Below are 25,411 nucleotides of genomic sequence, written 5' to 3' on the forward strand. Positions count from 1 at the left end.
GATAGTGATGATAACATATTCTAGAGGGCATGTAGTGGACTCCACATGTAGACACAGAAGGCCGTTACATAAAGACCCTTTTAAACTGATCTGGTAGCACAAAGGGGGCTTTGTAGTGGCCATCAATTACATTTAATGACCCTTTAACAATACCAGAGTGGTGTAAAGAGGCCTTAGTGTAAACGAGAATCAGATTCAGGATATTTTTAAACACATGAAGATGTATTCATAGTAAGGCTGTCAATCACAATTAACTCGAAAAAATGAATCGTGATTAATCACAGTTTTAATCGCACTGTTAAACAACAGAATACCAATTGAAATTTATTAAATATTTTGAATGTTTTTCACATTTTCAAATATATTGATTTCAATTACAACACAGAATACAAAGTGTACACTGCTCACTTTATATTATTTTTATTACAAATATTTGCACTGTAAAATGATAAATGGTATTCTTCAATTCACCTCTTACAAGTACTGTATTGCAATCTCTTCATCGTGAAAGTGCAACTTACAAATGTAGATTTTTTTTTGTTACATAACCACTCAAAAACCACCAATGCAAAACTTTAGAGCCTACAAGTTCACTCAGTCCCACTTCTTGTTCAGCCATTTGCTAAGACAAACAAGTTTGCTTACATTTATGGGAGATAATGCTGCCCACTTCTTATTTACAATGTCACCAGAAAGCGAGAACAGACGTTCACATGGGACTTTTGTAGCCGGTATTGCAAGTTATTTATGTACCAGATATGCTAAACATTCGTATGCCCCTTCATTCTTCGGCCACCATTCCAGAGGACATGCTTCCATGTCGATGATGCTCACTAAAAAAAAATAACGTATTAATTAAATTTGTGACTGAACTCCTTGGGGAAGAATTGTAGGTCTCCTGCTCTGGTTTACCCACATTCTGCCATATACTTCATGTTATATGGCTCAGCACATGTTCATTTTAAGAACACTTGTTGCTGCAGATTGGACAAAATGCAAAGAAGGTACCAATGTGAGATTTCTAAAGATACCTACAGCACTCGACCCAAGGTTTAAGAATCTGAAGTGACTTCCGAAATCTGAGAGGGATGAGGTGCGGAGCATGCGTTCAGAGATCTTAAAAGAGCAACACTCCAATGAGGAAACTATAGAACCCAAACCACCAAAAGAGAAAAATCAACCTTCTGCTGGTGGCATGACGACACAGATGATGATCGGGGGAAGTCCCGAACGACTGGAAAAAGGCTAATGTAGTGCCCATCTTTAAAAAAGGGAAGGAGGAGGATCCTGGGAACTACAGGCCGGTCAGCCTCACCTCAGTCCCTGGAAAAATCATGAAGCAGGTCCTCAAGGAATCAATTCTGAAGCACTTAGAGGAGAGGAAAGTGATCAGGAACAGTCAGCATGGATTCACCAAGGGCAAGTCACGCCTGCCTAATCTAATTGCCTTCTATGACGAGATAACTGGCTCTGTGGATGAGAGGAAAGTGGTGGATGTGTTGTTCCTTGACTTTAGCAAAGCTTTTGACACTGTCTCCCACAGTATTCTTGCCAGCAAGTTAAAGAAGTATGGGCTGGATGAATGGACTATAAGGTGGATAGAAAGCTGGCTTGATTGTCGGGCTCAACGGGTAGTGATCAATGGCTCCATGTCTAGTTGGCAGCCGGTATCAAGTGGAGTGCCCCAAGGGTCAGTCCTGGGGCCGGTTTTGTTCAATATCTTCATAAATGATCTGGAGGATGGTGTGGATTGCACCCTCAGCAAGTTTGCGGATGACACTAAACTGGGAGGAGTGGTAGATACGCTGGAGGGTAGAGATAGGATACAGAGGGACCTAGATAAATTGGAGGATTGGACCAAAAGAAATCTGATGAGGTTCAACAAGGACAAGTGCAGAGTCCTGCACTTAGGACGGAAGAATCCAATGCACCGCTACATACTAGGGACCGAATGGCTCGGCAGCAGTTCTGCAGAAAAGGACCTAGGGGTTACAGTGGACGAGGAGCTGGATATGAGTCAACAGTGTGCCCTTGTTGCCAAGAAGGCCAATGGCATTTTGGGATGTATAAGTAGGGGCATTGCCAGCAGATCGAGGGACGTGATCGTTCCCCTCTATTCGACACTGGTGAGGCCTCATCTGGAGTACCGTGTCCAGTTTTGGGCCCCACACTACAAGAAGGATGTGGAAAAACTGGAAAGTGTCCAGCAGAGGGCAACAAAAATGATTAGGGGACTGAAACACATGACTTATAAGAGGCTGAGGGAACTGGGATTGTTTAGTCTGCAGAAGAGAAGAATGAGGGGGGATTTGATAGCTGCTTTCAACTACCTGAAAGGGGGTTCCAAAGAGGATGGCTGTAGACTGTTCTCAGCGGTAGCAGATGACAGAACAAGGAGTAATGGTGTCAAGTTGCAGTGGGGGAGGTTTAGGTTGGATATTAGGAAAAACTTTTTCACTAGGAGGGTGGTGAAACACTGGAATGCGTTACCAAGGGAGGTGGTGGAATCTCCTTCCTTAGAGGTTTTTAAGTCAGGCTTGACAAAGCCCTGGCTGGGATGATTTAATTGGGGATCGGTCCTGCTTTGAGCAGGGGGTTGGACTAGATGACCTCCTGAGGTCCCTTCCAACCCTGATATTCTATGATTCTGTGAAAATGAACATGTGTCAGTGTGCACTGCTTTGGATTCTTACCAAACAGAACCCGTCATCAGCATGGACGCTTGTCCTCTGGAATGGTGGTTGAAGCATGAAGGGACATACGAATTTTTAGCGCATCTGGCATGTAAATATCTTGCGATGCTGGCTACAACAGTGCTATGAGAACACCCGTTCTCACTTTCAGGTGAAAGCAAGAAGTGGGCAGTATTACCTCCTGCAAATGTAAACCAACTTGTTTGTCTGACCGATTGGCTAAACAAGATGTGGGACTGAGAGGACTTGTAGGCTCTAAAGTTTTACATGGTTTTATTTTTGAATGCCATTTTTTTCTGTACATAATTCTACATTCGTACGTTCAACTCTCATTATAAAGAGATTACACTACAGTACTTGTATTAGGTGAACTGAAAAATACTATTTCTTTGGGGGTTTTTTGCAGTGCAGAATACTTGTAATCAAAAATAAATATAAAGTAAACACTATACATTTTGTATAGTGTTATAAATAGAATCAATACATTTGAAAATGTAGAAAACATCCAAAAATATTAAAATTAATGGCATTCTATTATAGTTTAACAATGCGATTAATCACGATTAATTTTTTAATCGCTTAACAGCCCTAATTCATAGCTACAAGGAATGCTGAGGAAGACTTGCAGTTCTTCTCCTTTATTTGACTGAAGTCCAACAGCTGCCTTTCAGTAATAGGGTTGCCCACAAACGGAATAGTGTGCATTTCCCAAAACTTATTCCAGCCTGGGACACTGGCTGGTCCACGTCCACGTCCAGAAGGTAACAGGAGATCCATGCATGGAGCAACTACAGGATCACAGTCTGGGTGAGGAAGAGAGACTGACTGGCACAAATTCTTTGAACCCTAGTCCAGGAGAAACTAAAAGCAGAATTTTTCCTGAGAGGAACCAGGGAGCATAGAATAAGGAATGGCAGGTAGTAAACAAAAGACATGTTGGTCTATGCCTCCATAATTAATTTACATGTACCCATTAATATTATATTTGGATTTACAGACCCTATCATTAGAGAATAAAGACACCAAAGGCCAGGAAAATGTTGATGCCCACCTCACTTATTATTGGTATCTGCATACAAACAAGAAATTTTCACAAAGGTTAAACATCATTTTGATGAACAATGGAATGAAACATGGATTTAAAAAAAAAAAAAAGGGAAGGAAGGAAAGAAAGTGATTAAATGTTCCTGCATTGGTAACTAAACATTTCAGGACTCCAATTAAAAAGCCACTCTTTAATCACTCATAAATGACTATATCACAAACTCAGATTCCCAGCTAAGGCATACTCCTACACCAGAGGCCAAGTCAGAGTAGCCAAGCCAGAGTAGAAAGCAGCTGATGCAAATAGGAATAATCCCCCTTGAAAGCAATTGTTATAGTAAGTCTCCCTAATGCAGGGCAAACTCTATCATAAATGAAATATGAGGGGATTGGGATGTTTAAATGAACCTGATGGAGTAAACATGGGCACTCAGTTTTCGGAGATCATGACAACCTGTTAGTCAGACATTGCTAGTCAAGCAAAATCAAGCTGCATCCATCAAACTATTATAAAACACTTGCTGCTCAGCCAATTAAACTGCTTGATCAGCTAATGATCCCTCAACTTAAGAGGTTATTTTATCCTGTATCTGCGATCATCAATCATGCCTCTTTTTAAAAAACTTAGATGTCAAAGTTGCAGTAATTTTATTTAGATTTTTTACAGAACGGGAATGGGGTTTAAAAAAAATTAAAAAAGTTTTCTAAAATATTTGTTTTGCTGTTTCATGGTAAATGTCACCAGTTTGAATCACAGGGTTTCTCAGCTGGCCTTCAGAGCAAGGTACTTTGTTAAAACAGGTTTTTGCCTCATGGGAGTTGTATATAATTTCATTTAATTGTTGTCAGTCCTATTTTATGCAGACTGTGATTTAGATTTTGTTTTAAACATTTCCTCTTGTACGCTAAGACACTGAGTACATTTTTACAAATTGAAAAATATAAATGAAATATGATCTACCGTCAAAACAGAACATCCCAACCTGGCCATTCTCTAGCCCAATATCGCAATTGCACACAAAACAGCCAACAACTCTGAAAGAAAGATACATACTTTTCCTAATACTTTAGTAATTGTTTTCCAAGACCCTCTTCAAAACCTGACAATAGTTTCCCCTCTTTAAATTTGGCATTTATTGCTTTCCTCCCTGCTGTGCAATAGCATCAGCACTACTGATGCCAACACAGATATAGGAACGGTACTTTAAAATGACCTGCAAAAGAAAAAAAATGTGGTTTTGCCCTTTCTGCTTTTTTTATGATATATTAAGTTGGCTTACGAGAGTTTTGTCCAGAAATAAAGAATGGGGTGGGGGGGTGAGGAGGAAGAGGGCACTGCTTGATTTTTTACATTAAAAATATCAGCTCTTTACTTCTCACATTTTGCTGTACAACTTCCTGAAAAACTGAAGAACTAGTGGGATTCTGACATTACATGAGACTGAAACCAGAGCAGTCGAGAATGGAAGGATTTTTAGTTAGAATGTTTAACTCCAATTCCTGACAAATAATAGGGAGAAAAGCATTTGTGAAAGATTCAGCCCTCTTGTCCCTACAGTTGAAAGCGAAGAAAGCTTCTTCTACAAAGCTAGCAGAAAGACATGAGCTCCAAATATTATTTCAAGTCAGAGGTTCCTATACGGTTGTCCATTGAGGGCTGACTGGTCACTTGGTGCCGGGCCCTCCTTGTTTCAAGCTGATAAAACTGCATTAAAAGACAGCCAGAATACATTAAATACTTCCCTAATATTACTTTTCAATGCAAGCAATTTTTGTACTTGCCATAGTGATGTTATGTGATCGTAAATTATAGGGAGATGATCCATGCAATTTTGAATGGGAGGGGAGGGATCCATGAGAGTCTCTATTAAGCTATGGTCCAGGTCATGAAAAAGCTTGAGAAGCTCCAGTTCATGTCAAACAATCATGGTCTGTAGTTTGTTTTCTTTACATTACTCAACAACTGAAGTAGATTGTAAAGCAATTGATATCCAGACTGCAGGTTATTTCCCACCAAATCATAAATTCTTTTAGGCAAGTCAAACTTGGACCCTAGCTCCAGAATTTGATTGTACAGCTTTGAATGTAGACTTGGACGAAACTGGGACCATCTGTATGCAATCAGCTGACCAAGTGAACACAATTTCTTACGCAGAAATGGAATTCCTTCATGTGGTTTGTCCAGCACTGAAAGGGCAGCTGAAGAAAAAACTCACTAATCTGCACTAACTTGTGGGGTGGGCCTAAATTCAGATCAGTGAGGGTTGCAAATTAGCAAGTACTGGGATGGTCAGGAGAAGCATCAGCTTCAGGGGCCAATTAGTAAGCCCTGAATGCCAGGGAGGGATCAGGAGGTGACATGGTGTTCCCCATTAGATCAGAGAGAATAATGTCACTCATATTGACCCAGACCCAGCACAACAGTAGTGTTACAGTAAACTATAAGCCAAAAAAATAAAAAAAAATCAAAATCTATTTTCAGTACAAACTTGTGGTTTAATCATGTTCTACTATTCCTGAAAAATCATCACACGGAAAAGTCACATAAAAAACACAGAATTATGCATTTCCTGCACCAATCAATGTGAGCTCTGTTTTTCTACGAGTGCAGGATTTTAACACTTAAACTTTGTCTGACCACCCCATCATTTAGATAGCTATTAGGAGAGCCTTCTTCAAATACTGCAGCTCTTTCATTGAGTCTGATCACTCATGAATAAGGCTGTGAGTTTGTCATGGAAGTCATGGATTCCGTCACTTTCCGTGACCTCCATGACTTCTGCAGCAGCCGGTGCACCTGGCTCAGGGGCAGCTAAAGAAGCCCCCAGGCCAGGCGCACCAGCCACTCCTGGGGCAGTCTCTGGCCACCGCCTCCCCCAGCAGCAGAATTTGGGTGTGAGGGGGCAGGAGGTTGGGGCACCGGACAGGGTGAGGCAGGCTCTGGGCAGCACTTACCTCGGGGGCTCCTCAGAAGCCACGACATCCCCTTCACTCAGCTGCTTGGCAGAGACATGGACAGGCAGCTCTGCACACTGCCTCCGCCCAGAGCGCTGGCTTCACAGCTCCCATTGACTGGGAACCATGGCCAATGGGAGCTGCGGGGATGGGGTTTGCAGGAGGAAGCAGCGCGCATTGCTGCCTGGCCAAGCCTCCACCTAGGAACTGAGTGAGGGGGGATGTTGCCACTTCCAGGGAGCCTCCCAGGTAAGTGCCACCCAGAGCCTGTCTCACCCCGTCCTGTGCCCCAACCCCCCCATATCCCACACCCAAACTCTGCTGCTGTTGCAGGGTGGGCACGGAGCCAGGTAGGGAGCCTGCTGGCCCCGCCAACCTCACCCCAGAACCAATGGGGGTCCTGGGCCGCATGCTGCCACCCGCGTCCCCCCAGCACCACTGGGGGTCTTCCCTCCACCCCAAGAAGCCTGGACACCCTCCTCCCGCACCCTTGTGGCCCCAGGCAGTCCACTACCCAAGTTTTATTCAGTGGTATTATTAGTAAAAGTCATGGATAGGTCATGGCCATGAATTTTTGTTTACTGCCCGTGACCTGTCCGTGACTTTTACTAATAATATCTGTGACCAAAACGTAGCCTTACTCATGAGGCACTGGACTCTTGTCAACTAGTTATTCTATTTCTACTATGGATACTTATATGGCCCCCATTACTGTAGTGCCTGAGCACCTCACAATCTTTAATGCATTTATCCTCACAATACCAATTTTACTGCTGGGGAACTGAGGCACAGAGAGACTAAATGACTTGCCCAGGGTCACACCAGAAGTCTGTGGCAGAGCAGAGATCTGACACCAGTCTCCAGAGTCCTAGGCTAGCACCCTTACCCACTGGACAATTCTTCCTCTCTTACTGAAGTTCATCCCTAGCAGGCCCTGGCACCATTGTCTAACTAGAGCCAACAACTGAACAGCTCCCTTATTCTCAAGCTTCTGACACACAAACAAAATTAATAAATATCTGAAACTGACTCCAATAAAAGGCAGTAAAACTCCAGGAGAAGGTTTATATATCTAAATAGTTTTAGATAAATAATGTACAGTATTTTAACAAATTTCAGAGTGGTAGCCGTGTTAGTCTGTATCAGCAAAAATAACGAGGAGTATTTATGGCACCTTAGAGACTAACAAATTTATTTGGGCATAACCTTCGTGGGCTAAAACCTACTTCATCGGATGCATGCAATGGAAAATACAGTAGGAAGATATATATACACAGAGAACATGAAAAAATGGGTGTTGTCATACCAGTTCTAACAAGACTAATCAATTAAGGTGGGCTACTATCAGCAGGAGAAAAAACACTTTTGTAGTGATAATCAGGATGGCCCATTTCAAACAGTTGACAAGAAGGTGTGAGTAACAGTAGAGGAAAAAATTAGCACGGGGAAATAGTTTTTACTTTGTGTAATGACCCATCCACTCCCAGTCTTTATTCAAGCCTAATTTAATGGTGTCCAGTTGGCAAATTAATTCCAGTTCTGTAGTTTCTCATTGGAGTCTGTTTTTGAAGTTTTTTTCTTGAAGAATTGCGACTTTTAGGTCTGTAATTGAGTGACCAGGGAGGCTGAATGGTATTTTAACAGAGAACTCAGCTGTTATTGTCATCTCTTTTATGGTGTTGTTGCCTCTTAAATCAAAGCCATTGGTGACAAGAAATACTATCTTGAGGACAGACAAGGATGTCAAATCAGGAACAGCAGACAGATCTAGAGTCAGCACCTTTTGCACACAAGTAATACTACTGTCCACTGGATAATACATTAGCAGCCTATTATTCATATTGATATGACCTCTGTGACTAGAAAGAAGTTGTGTTAAGTACTATAGTTTCATCTTAAATCATAAAATGCCAGATCAAAACCATCAGAGTTAACAGGGCCTGATCCTGCAGCAGCTTGTGCTTGCAAGACTCCCTCTGACTTTAACTGGAGTGATGCCCACATCTGAAAAATGTAGGCTCTTTCCTTAACCAGCCCCATTGTGTCTAGACAATGCGAAACACAGAGTCTTCTATAAGGTTGAGTATGTGCATTAGTACTGAACACAGGAGGATGAGATAAGAACAGAGTGGAAGCCTTGCCTACAAACATCCTGGACTCCAGAGGTAAGACCCTTACGAGATTTTTTTTAAAAAATATATTTGTTCCGTAATTTGTTGTGTACACGACATCCCAAAACGATACTGTTAATGCATACGGTCAACAAGACACACCAGATTATGTTGTTACTCTATAGGAGCAGTCAAATGCATTGCACACACCTCTCTGCCAGCAGTCTAAAACCTCAGCTATTGAAACATGTGGTGACTCAATGCAGTTAGCAGCTCCTTTTTGCTTGGAACAAATCAAGGGTTTGTGAAAACAATTTCTGAAGAATTTCCTCATAGTAATTTCAAGCTAAACAACATTAAGCTCCTCACTTCTCGTCTCACAACTGGCAATGAGAAATCCCCTGGAGCCCAATATCAGATGTCAATGCAACCATAAAGCTGACATACTGTACTGTATTCTCTTTTCCACCCAATGGAGCTATGAAACACTTGAGATGGTATGAGAAGGCCATATTGTGAGCAACAGAAACCTCCTGGACCTCCTGGAGCAAGGTCTGTTAAACGTTTATACAGGCAGGACTATATCCCACTAGAGAGATTCTAGTGCATTGCCTCCTATCTCATGAACCACATCCCAGATCTCATCCACAGTTGGATTGCATCAACAGCAGCGATTTACATGGAAATGTAATAGTAGGTATTTTTAGCTATTTCTAATGTAGTAACCATTTGACCTAACCCTCCCCCCCCCCAAAAAAAACAAACCATTGTCTACTCATATTCTTCATTTCATCTTGCATTCCAATCAGTTCTGTTCTATCTTCTCATGCTCCCTTCATGATTCTCTGCCATCTGATCATCAACTCCTTGACCCCTCCACAAGATTCCCAGTGCTTGTCTCCTGCTCTCTTGGACTGGCTACCCAATCTCCTTTTTGAGCACACTATCTGATCCCTTCACTGCTGGACACTCATCTCCTGCTGGTGACTGGCAGTTTCAGTCACACTGGAGGCTCCAGAGCGCAGCTCCTTTCATCCTCTAACATAGCAGTAATCCCAAATGGAAGCAGCTAGATTAGCAGTCCTTTCTCATTTCCAGCTCCTTTTACAGTCCAAAGGTTGGACACCTGTAGAAGCAACACAAAACACAGAAAACACCAAGCAACAAGTGACCAGCTAGCTCTTCAATGGACTACTTATGTGCTTAAAGCTAAGCCTGTGCTTAAGTGCTTGTAGGATCAGTGCCTAAATCAATGCCTTAAATCTGATGCAGGTGATGGAAAGTGTACTATCTGCTAGGTGGTCTGCAATGAGAAGGGTCTTAATTTAGATCATAATAGAGAGACACCTGTTATAAAACTACTGTCTCAGTTGACACTCTCCTTCCATGTTGTCGGTTTCAATACATGGGCTGGGTGAACACTGAAATACCTGTAAGGATAGGAGGGAAATTCCCAAAACCACTTGAGAAACATTGTTGCTGTGGAAAAGTTAGCACTGCCACTGCTCTTTCATTCATAGGCCCCAGTCCTGCAGTAGGATCCACATGGGTGGACCCTTGGCTCTCACATGGAGCTCCACTAACTTCAGATTTCAGAGTGGCAGCCGTGTTAGTCTGTATCCGCAAAAAGAAAAGGAGTACTTGTGGCACCTTCGAAACTAACAAGTTTATTTGAGCATAAGCTTTCGTGAGCTACAGCTCACTTCATCGGATGCATGAAAGCTTATGCTCAAATAAATGTGTTAGTTTCTAAGGTGCCACAAGTACGCCTTTTCTTTTTACTAACTTCAGAGGGGTTGTTCACATACATAAGGGTCCTAAAGTAACAAAAGCTAACTTGTGTTCCGCCATCAATTGACTGTGGCTGATCTCCACCTCACACTACATCCAACCCAAAGTGACAGCTAACACATGGTCCCCACCAGGCTGGACAAAGGTTGAAATACCACCCAGAGCCATGCACAGGCAGCAGTGTCAACCCCAAGCACTAAACGGTCATGAGTCAGGCCTCCCCCACAAACAAAACAACAACAAAACCCCACCAAATTTCTTTATAAAGAGGAGATTTTAAAATAAATAAATGCACAAGAATCCTTGTCCTTTACTTTCCAACTCCAGGGCCTTCAGGGTGCTTTCGGACCCCTTTTCCCAGCTTCTCTCTGCCAGCACGAGGCCTGAGACCTTTCTAGGGAAGGGTGAGATTCCCTCAGAGCCACGGGGCTGCTGGGCTTTAGGCAGGACCCACAATCTTGGGACACTCGCGGTGCAATGGCCAAGACCGCTGGCGCCGCACCTGCGCGGGAGCGCTTAGCAAGCCCTACCTCAGCGTGCCCGGCGCTGGATAGAGGCGCTAGAAGCGGGGAGTCACCGCCATAGCCCGGCCCTTACCTGCTTGTACCTGGCGTACAGGTAGAGGAGCTGCTCCCTGCTGGCCGCCTGCATCAGCCCCGGCAGTCGCTCGGCCGCCCGCTCGAACTGCTCCGCCAGCGCCCGGGCCTCCTCCTCCGGCCCGCCCGACTCCTCCCCGGAGCTCGGCTCGCCGCCGCTGTTGCCGGCCGAGGCCGGGAACGGGGAAGCCATGGCCAAACCGGCCGGCCCGCCCGCCCGCTCACTGCATCGCGTCTGTCGGCAGCTCCCTCCCCGCCTCTGCCGGTAACTGCCGCTGGGGTCCCGCGCCGAGCCTCTCCGGAGACGCGGTGCAGCGCTGCTAGCGGCGCGGGCGGAAACGCGGCCACCAAGAGGGAGGTTCCGTCGCGCGCGGAGTCCCCGCCCCTGCCTGCGGGGCGGCGGGGGCTGGAGAGGCGCTGAGGGCCCCAGGGAGGGGGCTGCTGCTCGCCCTCTGGGATACGGTTCAGTGCCCGCTGGTCAGAGCAGAGAGCCCAGGGCAGCAGCCTGCTTGGGACCAGGCAGGGCGCGTAAGGGCTGAGGTCAGGACAGGGATGCAGTAGGTTTCCCAGGGTCAGGGTGCGTAGGGGCCAGTGGTCACAGCAGGTCACAGTCAGAGCATGGATCAGAAATACAATTGGGAAACAAAGGGGTGGCTTCCTAGTGCACGTGTACCTATATAACCACAACCACCCATTAGCACAGCTGGTACTCTGGAGACTTCAATATCCTCTTGGCTCTTGAGGTTACACCTCCAGTACATGACTATTCACATCGGTTTTTCTAGAACGTTCCATGCTAATTTTTCTGTCACAAATACCCGAAAAGGGAAGAATCTGCCAAAACATTGTAGTCACCTATGTCATGTGATACTGCAATCTAGAAATGCTATGTGATGCATGTGGTTTCCTGTTAGTGGAATTTGAGTAGACATTTTTTTTCTTTTCCTCTCATTGCCAGTCCTGAGTTTTAGTCATATTTCAGGCTCTTCAAACCCACACATCCCTCTTCAGGAGAGGCCAGGGCTCTTTTCCATGGCCAACATCCAGATAGGGGCACACTGCTTGGGGAAGCCCTCTTGCTTCTCCCACAGGATGGCAAGTTTGCTCTTCTCAGTGAGGAGGATGTTCATGTCTCTGGTCATGCTCCAGGATACAGCCCTTCCAGGCCCCATTGTTGTTGAGACTGATAACAACATTATCCTTCAAGCCAATTTGGCACCAGATAAGAAACTCCAGGAGATCTTCTGTCAGTTACTCAACAGATGAGGAGACACAAATGGCTTATGGTTCAGAACTATTGAAATGGCATCAGAGCTGGGTCCTGATTTCATCTGCATCTTTTACTATGCTTATTTGAGGCAAAGTAACTAATGGTTAGAGCAGGGGATTAGGACTCAATGGATACCAGATTCTAATCTGCTGCTGCTACAGACTTTGCTGTGAAACCTTGTGCAAGGCACTTCAGCCCATACTTTCAAACGTAGATCCATATTTAGGCCTCAAAATAGAAAAATAAATGGCCAGAAATCAAGGGGAGCCACTGTGATCAGGCCACTTCTCTTCAGGGGCCTAAATATGAATTTTGTTGCTTAACACGGCTACACTTACGTTTGAACATTTGCAACAAAGACAGTGAGATACACCGGTCCATCCAAATGAATGCACATTAACCTTTCTTTTGTTCCACACCATTAAAGTTTCTGTAGATGCCACATATGTTTAGAAATGTTAGAAATATTTTCAGGATGTTCTAAAAATTGTCATTGGGGCTATATTTTGTATCCTTCCACCTGGAAAGCCACCTGCCTTATTTATCTTGGCCCCAACTGTGCAGAGCTCAGAGGGAGAGAAAAATTATAACCAACCTATTAAAAAATGATCCATATTGTAGAGCTGGTTAGAAAGCCAAAATTTTTCCCATGAGAAATTTTAAACAAAAAAATCTTTGTTAGAAAATGTTTGGTCAAAAAATGCTGGTGGCCTCAGGGGAAGATTTGAACTGATTCAAATTAACAATTTTCATTTCAACTCAACATTTTGACTCAAAATCGGATTTTATTTTTTTAAACTGAAAAAGTGAAACACAACATTTTAAGTCAAAATGAAAATGGCCATTTGGTTTCAAAATGGAAATTTGAAAGGAAAATTTTTATTTTGAAATTTCCCACAGGAAAACTAATTTTTTGGTCAGAATTTATATTTTCCTATGAAAATTTTCATTTTTGAGGAAAACTTACTTTTTGGCGGGAAAACTTCCTACATGAAAAATTTCAACCAGTTCTAATAACTAACACATATATAGCTATCATGACTTTGTACTGATATGTTGGGACCTACTGGGACTAGAACAGGAATTCTCAAACTTTTGTACTGGTGACCCCTTTCACACAGCTAGCCTCTGAGTGCAACCCCCCCTTATAAATTAAAAACACTTTTAAAAAATATTTAACACTATTGTAAATGCTGGAGTCTGGGGTGGAAGCTGACAGCTCGCGACCCCCCATGTAATAACTTCGTGACCTCCTGAGTGTTATGTTACTTTAATCACGACCCCCAGTTTGAGAACACCTGGGCTAGAAGGACATGCTGCTTGTTCCACTTGAACACCGGGGACCTCCCTTTTCCAGTGCTCTACAGCTTCAGTTCTAATCTAAACAGGGTGTGAGATATTAGACCTTAAACATCTCATGAGAGGAAGACTGAATATTGCCATTCCATACCCAGGAAAATTCCACCTGTGGAGGAAAAGGACAACAAGAAGGAAATATTTTTGTCAGGTTGATTTTTAAAAGGCAGCCATTTGAAGCAGAACTAAGAGGTTTGAAATGTTAGAAGTAGTCCTACCAGAGACAGATCAACATGCAAAGAGCATCTGAGGAGCATGATAACTATAATTGATTACAGGTCTCTGCAGTGTCATTTGCCCTCACCATTAGATATGTAGTACAGCTATTGTTTCTCTTTATCCTTTACTACACTATGGTGTATATAGAGTGGATAGCAGAACCTATAATTAAGGTAACATAACACTTTTGGGGGGGAGTGGAGTGGAGTTAGAATAGTAGGGGATGCTGTGGGCAGGACTGGGTGACACTGGAATGGTTTTGTGTTTTAAATGAGGCATAACTGGAATATCAAGAGATCCGACAGCTCTCATATGGGTTGAAACCACTCATACGTTTCCCAAGACTTTCCTCAAACTGTCCCCTGACAAACTTCCAGCTTTGGGTGATCCTTAGCACCCAGAAACCCAACTAGGAGGAGAAAACCAGCAGGATTGGGGTAAATCCTCTCAGAGAGGCTGTTAGGCTCAGATCAGGCCAATGCAGTTAGTCCCCTGGATAGGTTGTTCCACTGTCCTGTTACCTGGTTGTCTGGGAAACCCTCAGCCCCTTTGTGATGCCAAGTTGGTGATGGTTCTGGGGCTGGGGCCAGTTGAAGCATGGAGGGAGAGGAGAGCAGGAAGGGCTGGGGACTGCCTGGCTCTTCCCACATTTTTAAAAATTAGGTGATACCACGTTTAAAAATTGTTGTTTGTAGATCAGGGCACTGACCCTTGTGAAGTCGTCAGAAGAGAGTCACAGTGGCAAATGGACAGACACATGGACAGGATACAAGGTAAGGGAGAGGTTTTTCAGCTCTGAGGCATGTTGAAGGGGAAATGAATGGATGTTACCGATCAAATACTAAGAGCATTGGGACTCTGGAGGGAGTAGAACTAGGGATTGTTATTAGAACAAAGTCAGACAAGTGGGGAACAGCATGGGCCTGGAACAATTTTTATAGTAGGGGTACTGATCATGGAGACTATGTGTTTGGTGTTTGTTATTACTACTTCAAGCCGGACGGTGTGGCAGTAGTACCACTGGGGAGGACTGAGGACTGACTGGTAGAAAAGGATCGTGTGCAAAACAGGGTTTTCTCTTAGGGGGCCTCGGAGGGGGAATGAATCTGCTAACTTCTTTCTGTTAGCTTAATTTGCCCCCCCCCCTTTTTTTTTTTTTTTTTTTTGTTATTCTCTTTTATAATAAAAACACCCAGGATGGAGATGGTGAACCACTACATTACACATAATATCAAATATACCATTACCTGCCTTGGAATTATTGACCATTCAGAGAGAGAGAAACTGATATGCTTATGGGTCAGTGTAGATTTCAATCTTGGAGATGTATGCTAGAAGTCTCATCCTGTCACTGGTGAAACATCCTTGGAGCGTCTAAAAGTTATAGATGGAAACTTTCTAACACAAAAAGTATTGTAACCAACCAAAGGTAACTCTGTATTAGACCTCAATCCGGTGGATAAAGATGAATTGATCACGGAGGTCTCAGTTAATTGTTGCTTAAGTGCAAGTGATCACGATCTAAATCCTTCTGCTATGTGCAAACAGAGTATATTTCTGACCTGTAATACACATTGTTAGTGCTTTAAAAAAGGCCAATTTCTCAAAGCTGAATGAAATCATGAGCAAAAATTTAAATATAAAAATGTTGATGGCAATTGGGAAATTGATCATTTAAAAAAAAAAACTCTTAAAATAACATCGCAGTCACAAAAGAAGGCTTATTTGGTTAATCAACCATCCTGCTTAAGATGGTGGGTAAGAGCAGTAATAAAAAATAAAAACACAGTATATAACAAATGGAAAGCTAGATCAGCTGATAGAAATGAATATAAATTGGCAGCTCGGAAATGCAGACAGTTGATAAGGGAAGCTAAATGTATCAATGAAAAAAAATTGTGGCCTTTAGGATTAAGGACAACAAGAAGGAATTATTTAAATATATCAGGAACACGAAAAAAGGGGAATCTTAGCAACGATATAGGTATGATACTAGACAAGGATGGTAAAATTATTAATTATAGTACAGAAAAGGCAGAAGTATTCAATAAATATTTCTGTTCTGTATTCAGAAAGAAGCAAAATGATATATTTATATCATATAGTGATAATGAAGTACTTTCTGTTCCATCAGTAACTGGGGAGGATGTTAAATAGCAACTGCACTCCAAGTTGGTACAGGCATGCTATTTACGGCCTAAGGAAAACACCTGGAAGCAGTCTATGCAACTAGATAGATCACTGGCTTGCTGCTGTAAACAGACCCTGCTATGTACTCCTGATAACTTGCCTTATTCCTAACCCAAGCCTTGCTCCTGGTTCCTGGTCCCCTGCCCCACTCCTGACACCTGACCTTGCCTCCGGTATACTAGCGCTGCTTTGGCTGGCTCACTTGGCTCCCACCTGGTGTGGCTCATCATCGTCTTAAACTCTGACCTGATCCTATGACATGATACTGGTACAGACTGCTGCTCCTGGCCTTAACCCCCTAGACTGAACTCGGACCATGTTCTTGAGTCCCCTCCTATCCAGGCCTTGACTTGAACCTGTACCTCCATATCTGGAGTCCTGATAAAGAGTTTACAATCTATGTAGACAAGACAGGCAAAGGATGGGAGAAAGAAAGTATTATCTCCATTGTACAGATGGAGAAGTGAGGCCCAGAGAGATTGAGTTACCTTAGGTCACCCAAGAAGTCTGTTATAGCCTTAAGAACTGAACCTAGGTCTCCTGAGTCCCAATCCAGGGCTTTAACCACAAGACTACCCTTCCTTTTTAGTACTGTATGTTGGGCATATCTGACTCCCTGGTATGAATGGAATAAAGATACCTGCGCTGAAGGAATGAATAGAGAGGGCCTGGCCCTGTGTTCCTCACACACTCAACTCCTATTGACTGCAAGTCAAACAATTATTGATATCTTAGAAAGGTTCCTTTTTAAATTCAGGAAATATCCTTTGTGTTCCATGACACCAAAACTTAGAATTAAAGAGCAGATTCTACTGGGTCACACCGAGGACCAGACATATTAATTCAGCAGCATTCCCCAGTCTCTAGAGGACTTTTCACCCACTGGGAGCTTTACCATTGACTTTAGGCCCTCTAACTCTTACTCCCCATCATTTATTTGTAGTGAAATCATGGCAAATAGACACAGTATGAACTCACATTTTACTTAAATTTGGGCCTCTCAAAAAATGGAGAACTAATTGTTCTTGCTTGAGCTAGGCATTTGTGGGGCAGGCACTTCTTAAACTTCCCACAGCCAGCTCTGTCCAGACCTGAAGACCCCCATTCCTATCCTAATCCTAGGCCTCTACTGAGCAGGATCTGCCAGGCGTGGCACATACGTGTTTCTGGCAGGGTGGGACTGAAGTCTGGATAAACATCCAGTAGTGTCCACTTTTCACTTTTAATGCTTTGTCCAGTAACAAATGGGCATAGAGCAGGAGTGGCCAACCTGTGGCTCTGGAGCCACATGTGGCTCTTCAGAAGTTAATATGCGGCTACTTGTCTAGGCACCGACTCCGGGGCTGGAGCTACGGGTGGCAATTTTCCAATGGGCCAGGGGGTGTTCACTGCTTAACCCCTGGTTCTGCCACAGGCCCTGTCCCCACTCCACCCCATCCTTTGAGCCTGCCATGTCCTCGCTTCTCCCCCTTCTCCTCCCCCACCCCCAGTGTCTCCTGCATGCCCCAAAACAACTATAGGGAGATGCAGGAAGGGAGGGGGAGGCGCTGATTGGCAGGGCTGCCAGTGGGTGGGAGGCACTGGGAGCGGAGGGCAGAAGCTGATGTGGGGGCTGCTGACATGTTACTGTGGCTCTTTGTCAACGTACATTGGTAAATTCTGGCTCCTTCTCAGGCTGGCCACCCCTGGCATAGAGCTTTTCTTGCCCGAGTTTGATACTTATGGTTCTGTCAAAGAAAAATCACATTTTATTTGAATATTTTCCTCTTTCTTATTAAGTTTTCTCTCTCTGATATGCACACACGTACACAGGTCTGAGATCTGGCTGTAGTGACAAACAGTTGTCCATCACATCAAAAGGACAACACTTAGCCTGGCTCCCATGCTCTCATGAACATACACAGAGTATTGCACACATCTGGAAGTGATAAGGTCACCTGGAGTAATGCCCTTGACTCTGTTTTATAACTTTTCACTCCTTAGCAGCTGATCAATAATAATTTAACTGAGCACTTTTATGAAGAGGCCAGAATCATCTTTGAGAAATGGAAGATTAATTTTCAATGCAAAGTTGATACCCAAATTCCCAAACTGGCCATTGCCTTTTCTAAAGCAGGGCTCCTCTGACATTTCCCTGCTTTTTAAGCTAGAGATCTTATTACAGTTAATAAATATTTACATTATGGTAGCACCCAAAGGCACGCCAGCCCCATTCTGCTGCGTGCTGTACAAAGAGGTATCTCCTCTCCCAGTCCCCATTTCATACTTCCCTGCAACAAGCAATAGTCACATGTAAAAACAATTTTAAAGGCACTTGTTAAGGAGCAAATCAAGTCATTTAATGCAATGTTGCAACTTGGTTATACCCTTGTCATGCAGTGTCCACCCCACACAAGGCCTGAAGGTGCAAATTAGACCAGTTAGCCTTAGGCTGCACCGGGTGGAAACCCAGGGAATGCTAGGGCCTAATTGCTGATGAAGTCCAGCTGTGGGAGGAGCTGGGCAGGATCTATAGAGAGAGGAAGTTGGTAGGCTGCATGGGGAATGCCTTCAGTCATACTCCCGGATGCAAGGGGGAAGAACAGGAAGCTGTAAGGACAGAGAAAGCAGCAGTCCAGGGAAGAAGCTGTGAGGGCTGGGAGAATAAAAGCCCAGAGCTGCTAAGCCATGAAGAAGAAAGCGCTGCAGTTCCCAGTGCATGAGAGGGGCCATGGAGGGAGTGAGTGAGTGGAATGACACGCTGAGTAACCACAAGAAGGGATGGCAGACTAGGTGGCACAGATAATTCCCCAGAAAAGCCACAAGGAGGCACTGCTGAACAGTGAATAGAGTAAGCCCTGTCACAATCCCGCATTGTATATTTGCAACAGAGCTGACTGGAAAATCTCTTGTTTCTGAGCAAAAAAGTTGCAGTAAAAACACTGACATTTTTCTTGAAAAGTCTTCTGGTTTTCATTAAAAACCAACAAAAAACCCTCAAAACTTTTTCAGTTTTCAAACTGGAACATTTTGGGGAGTTGTAGTTTACAAAGGACTGAAAAGCCATTTTTCACTGAAAAAACATTTCAGACGAAAACCTCTATTCTCCCTGGGCACAGGACTTCATATGATTATTTCTCCTCCTCTTGTTGCCTGTAGCTCCCAGTGCTGTATTCTTTCCAGGCTGCCTTGTTTGCTTGCTGACCCTCCTGTTTTGGGGTCAAGTTTGACCACAGTTGAATTCACTTCAGCGAAGCAAAGGAACACACAAAGCAGAGTTCAGGGAGGAACTTGGGTTTTGAGTTTAATTGATCCAAAAAGCTTTTAGAACCCCAAAGAGTCGGGGACCAGGTGACAGCTTGCAAGCTAGGTGCTTCATTGTTGTCAGAGCAACTGCTCCTGAGACTGTCAGGTACAGCAGCTCAACATACTCACCTGCACCAGCACACTGGCCTCAACTTCCTGTGCCTGTTCACTGAGGTCAAGTCACTGAGTGCACTGCAGTCCATCATCTCTATAGTGGAGACATTGGCTGTATGTGTGACATATTCCCATGGCAGCACATGTGTGTGCAACCCATCTGTATGCCAGTGTCACAGCAGTGCCATAACGGAAAGCACAGTGTGAGGGAGAGGAATTGATCTTCAACCCATCCATTCCACAAGAAGGAAACATGGAACAAATTCCTCTCCAGTGACCTGCGTACCCCCTTAGAACAGTGTTCTGCTGGTTCTCTTACGATCCCTTGAGAAGAGCTACCGGGCAGGAAAGTGGCTCCAGCCCACTGGTCATGTGGGTGATAACATTACACTTGTGTGAGACACACAGACATGTATCTCTAACTGTCTATGAGGAAGTGAAGCTCCCAGGGAACAACCAGTCTCTTCCACAGATTGCACAGCACCCAGCGTGCACCCAGTGGATCTCTCCAAAGGGTCCCGCTGGCTGACTCCCAACAGACAGCCCCTAAGGAACTGCTGGGCTGCTCCCCAGGGGCCATCACTGAGGAGCTAAAGGACTTTCCCCCCAACATACTTCCAGATTGCTAGATGGTTGGCAGCAACTTCTGGACCAATGGGCTGTTCCAAACAGACTGAGGAAGGCGATTTTTAATTAAATTTAAAAGCGTTAAAAAAACCTTTAGGCTTGGGAGGCCTCTGCTTGGGCCTGAGGCATCTGGGCCTGGCCTGTGTGCCAGCTGAAAGCAGGAGACAGCACTCTACACAGTCCTCTGGGGCTGGGGGAGGCCGAGTGCAGAGTGAGAACAGAGCCGATGAATATATTATAGGGCAGCCGTGAGATGGCTGGCGCTTTATAATGTATTTATGAGGGCTCCCAGGCAGTCTCTTTCTGCAGGCATAAAGTGCCTTCGTTCTCTGGTTGATGATACAGAGGACAGCTCCTTGCATCCCCCAGGCAGCTCATCAGAGTACTTCATAGGGATCAGAGGTGACAACTGGGGAGCCCTTATGAATACATAACAGAGGCTAGCAAATTACAATATTTTTCTTCTGTTACCGCTTCTGACTCCCCTCTGCTGTCTGGCTCTGTGCTCCTTGGATGAGCTTTCACTTTCCTCCTCCAGTGCTGATCCACTCTCCATCCCACCTCACTGCCAGCTTTGTCTCCTTGCCTTTTGCTTTCAGCCAGCTCAGCCAGCACTGGGGTCCAGTCATATTCAGTAGCAGCCTGCAACAGAGTTCAGTTATCATTGGGGTGCCTCCTTGTGTCTGGGTATTAGCTCAGACACCCCCTTCCAATGGCTGCTCACATCATATTCTCTCCTCACTCTTCAGGACTCGCAGTACTCCCTCTTCATGACTCAGTGCTCTGGCCAGGTTACTGTACAGTCCTCCTCCTCAGGGATTTCAAAGTTTCATAGATTCATAGATTCATAGATATTTAGGTCAGAAGGGACCATTATGATCATCTAGTCTGACCTCCTGCACAACGCAGGCCACAGAATTTCACCCACCACTCCTACAAAAAAAACCTCACACCTATATCTGTGCTATTGAAGTCCTCAAATTGTAGTTTAAAGACCTCAAGGAGCAGAGAATCCTCCAGCAAGTGACCCGTGCCCCATGCTACAGAGGAAGGCGAAAAACCTCCAGGGCCTCTTCCAATCTGCCCTGGAGGAAAATTCCTTCCCGACCCCAAATATGGCGATCAGCTAAACCCTGAGCATATGGGCAAGATTCATCAGCCAGATACTACAGAAAATTCTTTCCCAGGTAACTTGGATCTTACCCCATCTAAAACCCATCACAGGCCATTGGGCCTATTTACCATGAATATTTAATTACCAAAACCATGTTATCCCATCATACCATCTCCTCCATAAACTTATCGAGTTTAATCTTAAAGCAAGATAGATCTTTTGCCCCCACTACTTCCCTCGGAAGGCTATTCCAAAACTTCACTCCTCTGATGGTTAGAAACCTTCGTCTAATTTCTAATCTAAATTTCCTAGTGGCCAGTTTATATCCATTTGTTCTTGTGTCCACATTGGTACTGAGTTTAAATAATTCCTCTCCCTCTCTGGTATTTATCCCTCTGATATATTTATAGAGAGCAATCATATCTCCCCTCAGCCTTCTTTTAGTTAGGCTAAACAAGCCAAGCTCCCTGAGTCTCCTTTCATAAGACAAGTTTTCCATTCCTCGGATCATCCTAGTAGCCCTTCTCTGTACCTGTTCCAGTTTGAATTCATCCTTCTTAAACATGGGAGACCAGAACTGCACACAGTACTCCAGGTGAGGTCTCACCAGTGCCTTATATAACGGTACTAAAACCTCCTTATCCCTACTGGAAATACCTCTCCTGATGCATCCCAAGACGACATTAGCTTTTTTCACAGCCATATCACATTGGCAGCTCATAGTCATCCTATGATCAACCAATACTCCAAGGTCCTTTTCCTCCTCTGTTACTTCTAGTTGATGCGTCCCTAGCTTATAACTAAAATTCTTGTTATTAATCCCTAAATGCATGACCTTACACTTCTCACTATTAAATTTCATCCTATTCCTATTACTCCAGTTTACAAGGTCATCCAGATCCTCCTGTAGGGTATCCCTGTCCTTCTCTAAATTAGCAATACCTCCCAGCTTTGTATCATCTGCAAACTTTAGTAGCACACTCCCACTTTTTGTGCCCAGGTCAGTAATAAAAAGATTAAATAAGATTGGTCCCAAAACCGATCCCTGAGGAACTCCACTGGTAACCTCCCTCCAACTTGACAGTTCACCTTTCAGTAGGACCCGTTGTAGTCTCCCCTTTAACCAATTCCCTATCCACCTTTCAATATTCCTATTGATGCCCATCTTATCCAATTTAACTAATAATTCCCCATGTGGCACCGTATCAAACGCCTTACTAAAATCTAAGTAAATTAGATCCACTGCGTTTCCTTTATCTAAAAAATCTGTTACTTTCTCAAAGAAGGAGATCAGGTTGGTTTGGCACGATCTACCTTTTGTAAAACCATGTTGTATTTTGTCCCATTTACCATTGACTTCAATGTCCTTAACTACCTTCTCCTTCAAAATTTTTTCCAAGACCTTGCATACTACAGATGTCAAACTAACAGGCCTATAATTACTTGGATCACTTTTTTTCCCTTTCTTAAAAATAGGAACTATGTTAGCAATCCTCCAATCATACGGTACAACCCCTGAGTTTAAACTAAAGTTCCTCTGGATCAGCTGTCCACATGCTGTTCTAGATAGTCATCCACTCCAAGGCCTGGTCCTGTACCACTTTCCCAGCAGATGGTAGGGGAACCCAGGCCTACCCACTACTCTGGCTTCTAGCCCAGCAACCCTATATCTAGCAGCAACTACAGTTTGCTTGCCCCCAGACCCTGTTGTTATTTCCCTGGACTCCTTCTTACTTCCCTTTTCTGTCTTCTTACCCCCCTATTTACTGGCCCAAAATCCCCTCCTCCCAGGGAGTAACTATAGGTATGTCTCCTCTGACTTCTTGCCAGGATCTGTAGCCCCTAAAGAAACCTCCCTTCTCCCAGGGAATGACTACAAACTACTTCTCCTCTAGCACCCACCCTCAGCTTCATCCCTTTATACAAGCCAAACCTGCTCTTTCCCATCTGAACTTCATCTTCCATTAGGCTTTATTGATCCCTGGCTCTCCTCCAGGTGCAGCAGGTAAGGTTAATTGACCTAATTTAACCTGCTCTGGCTTGTGTGGGATGGATACCCCATCACACAGCCACAACAACTTATTTGGCTATTTGCTTTTCAGGAGTTAAATTTGACCAAAGGGGCATATGCCAGACAAGACATTTTTGTTGCAGAGAGCACTGATCCTCCTGCTGGTTTAGCTGTAATCGCAGAACCTCCTTCCTAAAATGATCGTGTTGGTAGTTTGTAATATGCTAACTTGAAGGGATAAAATGAATCCAGCATTTCATTTGTCAATAGAAATTGCAGCTTCCAAAGTATTATTCCACCAAAAGATAGTTGCACACCCTCATGAAATATGTGCCACTTTTGCTGCTTATTATAAGAACCTCTGTACCTCAGATACTACAAGCTCTGAAGTTATTCAAAAATAAGTGAAGGGACAGGCTTGCCAAAGAACAACTTAAAAACTTCAGACAGAAAAATACAGAAGAAGAAATTTTAGAGGCAGTAGCAAGTATGAAAAGCGGTAAAACTCCAGGACCTCCTAGCTTTCCAGCGGAATGTTACAAAGTATTTAACAAGGGATTAGTGGGTCCCTGGGGGAGGTACCAGCAATGCTATTCTGTTGTGGGAGGAACTTCTACAACCTGTGAAAGAAGCTACTATTGTTGTTCTCCGAGAAGTTGGAAAAGACCTTAACTTATGCAGCTCTTATAGACCCGTGTCGCTGCTGAACCATGACAAAGATTTTAGCAAAAATACTAACTGGCTGGTTGCAGTCTGTGCTCTCATTTTCTACAAACCCAGGTGAAACTGGATTCATTAAGGATAAATGAGTGTCGGACAATATTCGGAGAGTACTTGGAATTGCCCATAATGTCATATTTAAAAAAAATCCATTAATTTTGTTATTACTAGCTGCAGAGAAAGCCATTGATAGAATAGAGTGGAACGTTTTGTTTCAAGCCCTGTCCCACATGAACACTGACCCCCTGTTCCTTAAATGGATAACTGCTCTTTGCACCAGTCCAAAAGCAGCTGCATGAGTTAATGGGGTTAAATGGGCTCTTCAATCTAGTAGCGAAAGCTATAACAGAATCCAATGCCTGGAAGCTAAAGCTAGACAAATTCAGACTGGAAATAAGGCGTAAATTTTAAACTGTGAGTAATTAAACACTGGAACAATTTACCCAGGGTTGTGGTGGATTCTCCATCACTAGCAATTTCTAAATCAAGATTGGATGTTTTTCTAAACGAGATGGCTAGGAATTACCTTGGGGTAGTACTATGGCCCGTTTATTCAGGAAGTCAGACTACATGATCACAGTGGTCCCTTCTGGCCTTGGAATCAATGAATCTCCCCTGTCTGAAGTACCCAGAAGGACTAGGCAGGCAGGAAAGTCCATTGTCTCCTTTCCTTTTTGCACTGGCTATGAAGTCTTTTGCACAGAGGACAAGGAAAAATCGATCACAGGAATAAAGCTAGCAGGTACACATTTCAGAACCTAGCTTTATATGCAGACGATGTAACATTTTTGTTATCTAAACCAAACATTTCCTAAAAATTAGTTTCTAAAAAAAATGCATGATTTTTGGAAAGCATCTTGATTTAAAGTCAATTATGTCAAATCCGAAAGGTCCGCTATAAATTTGTCAGACTCTGAGGAGTCACTCCTCCAGATAACATTTGGGTGCAGATGGGCAACAAATTCTGTCACACACCTGGAAATTCAGTTCTCAAACAACCTAGAAGAGCTCTATGATTTAAATATCAAACCACTGCCTCCGTAAATGAAAAAAGATCTGGAGCGCTGGGAGAAGGATGTAATTTCTTGCGTGGGAAGAATACCCTCAGTCATGATGAATGTTTTGCCAAGGAAATCTTTCCTGATTCAAAATCTTTTTGTGATCATCCCAGATCAGGGGTGGGCAAACTATGACGCGCAGGCCGGATCCGGCCCCTCAGGGCTTTGGATCTGGCCTGCTGCATTGCCCACCATGGTGCCACAGGCCCTGTGCAGGCACCACATCCCTGGGGCTCCGAGGCAGGAGGGGGCAGAGG

The 25,411-nt window shown here is 43.9% G+C and overlaps 1 protein-coding gene across 1 annotated transcript in view; it reads right to left on the reverse strand.

Annotated features, from left to right (window-relative positions):
* ACBD6 (acyl-CoA binding domain containing 6) overlaps positions 1–11,486 on the reverse strand; it is a 142,491-nt gene extending 131,005 nt beyond the window's left edge. The window contains exon 1 of the mRNA XM_077824016.1: positions 11,192–11,486. Coding sequence (XP_077680142.1) covers positions 11,192–11,383 — 192 coding nt within the window. The 5' untranslated portion in view covers positions 11,384–11,486. The remainder of the gene's footprint in view (positions 1–11,191) is intronic.
* Positions 11,487–25,411: the final 13,925 nt, after the last annotated feature.

This window comes from Eretmochelys imbricata, chromosome 8 (genome assembly GCF_965152235.1).
Source record: "Eretmochelys imbricata isolate rEreImb1 chromosome 8, rEreImb1.hap1, whole genome shotgun sequence".
Classification (NCBI taxonomy): Eukaryota; Metazoa; Chordata; order Testudines; family Cheloniidae; genus Eretmochelys; species Eretmochelys imbricata.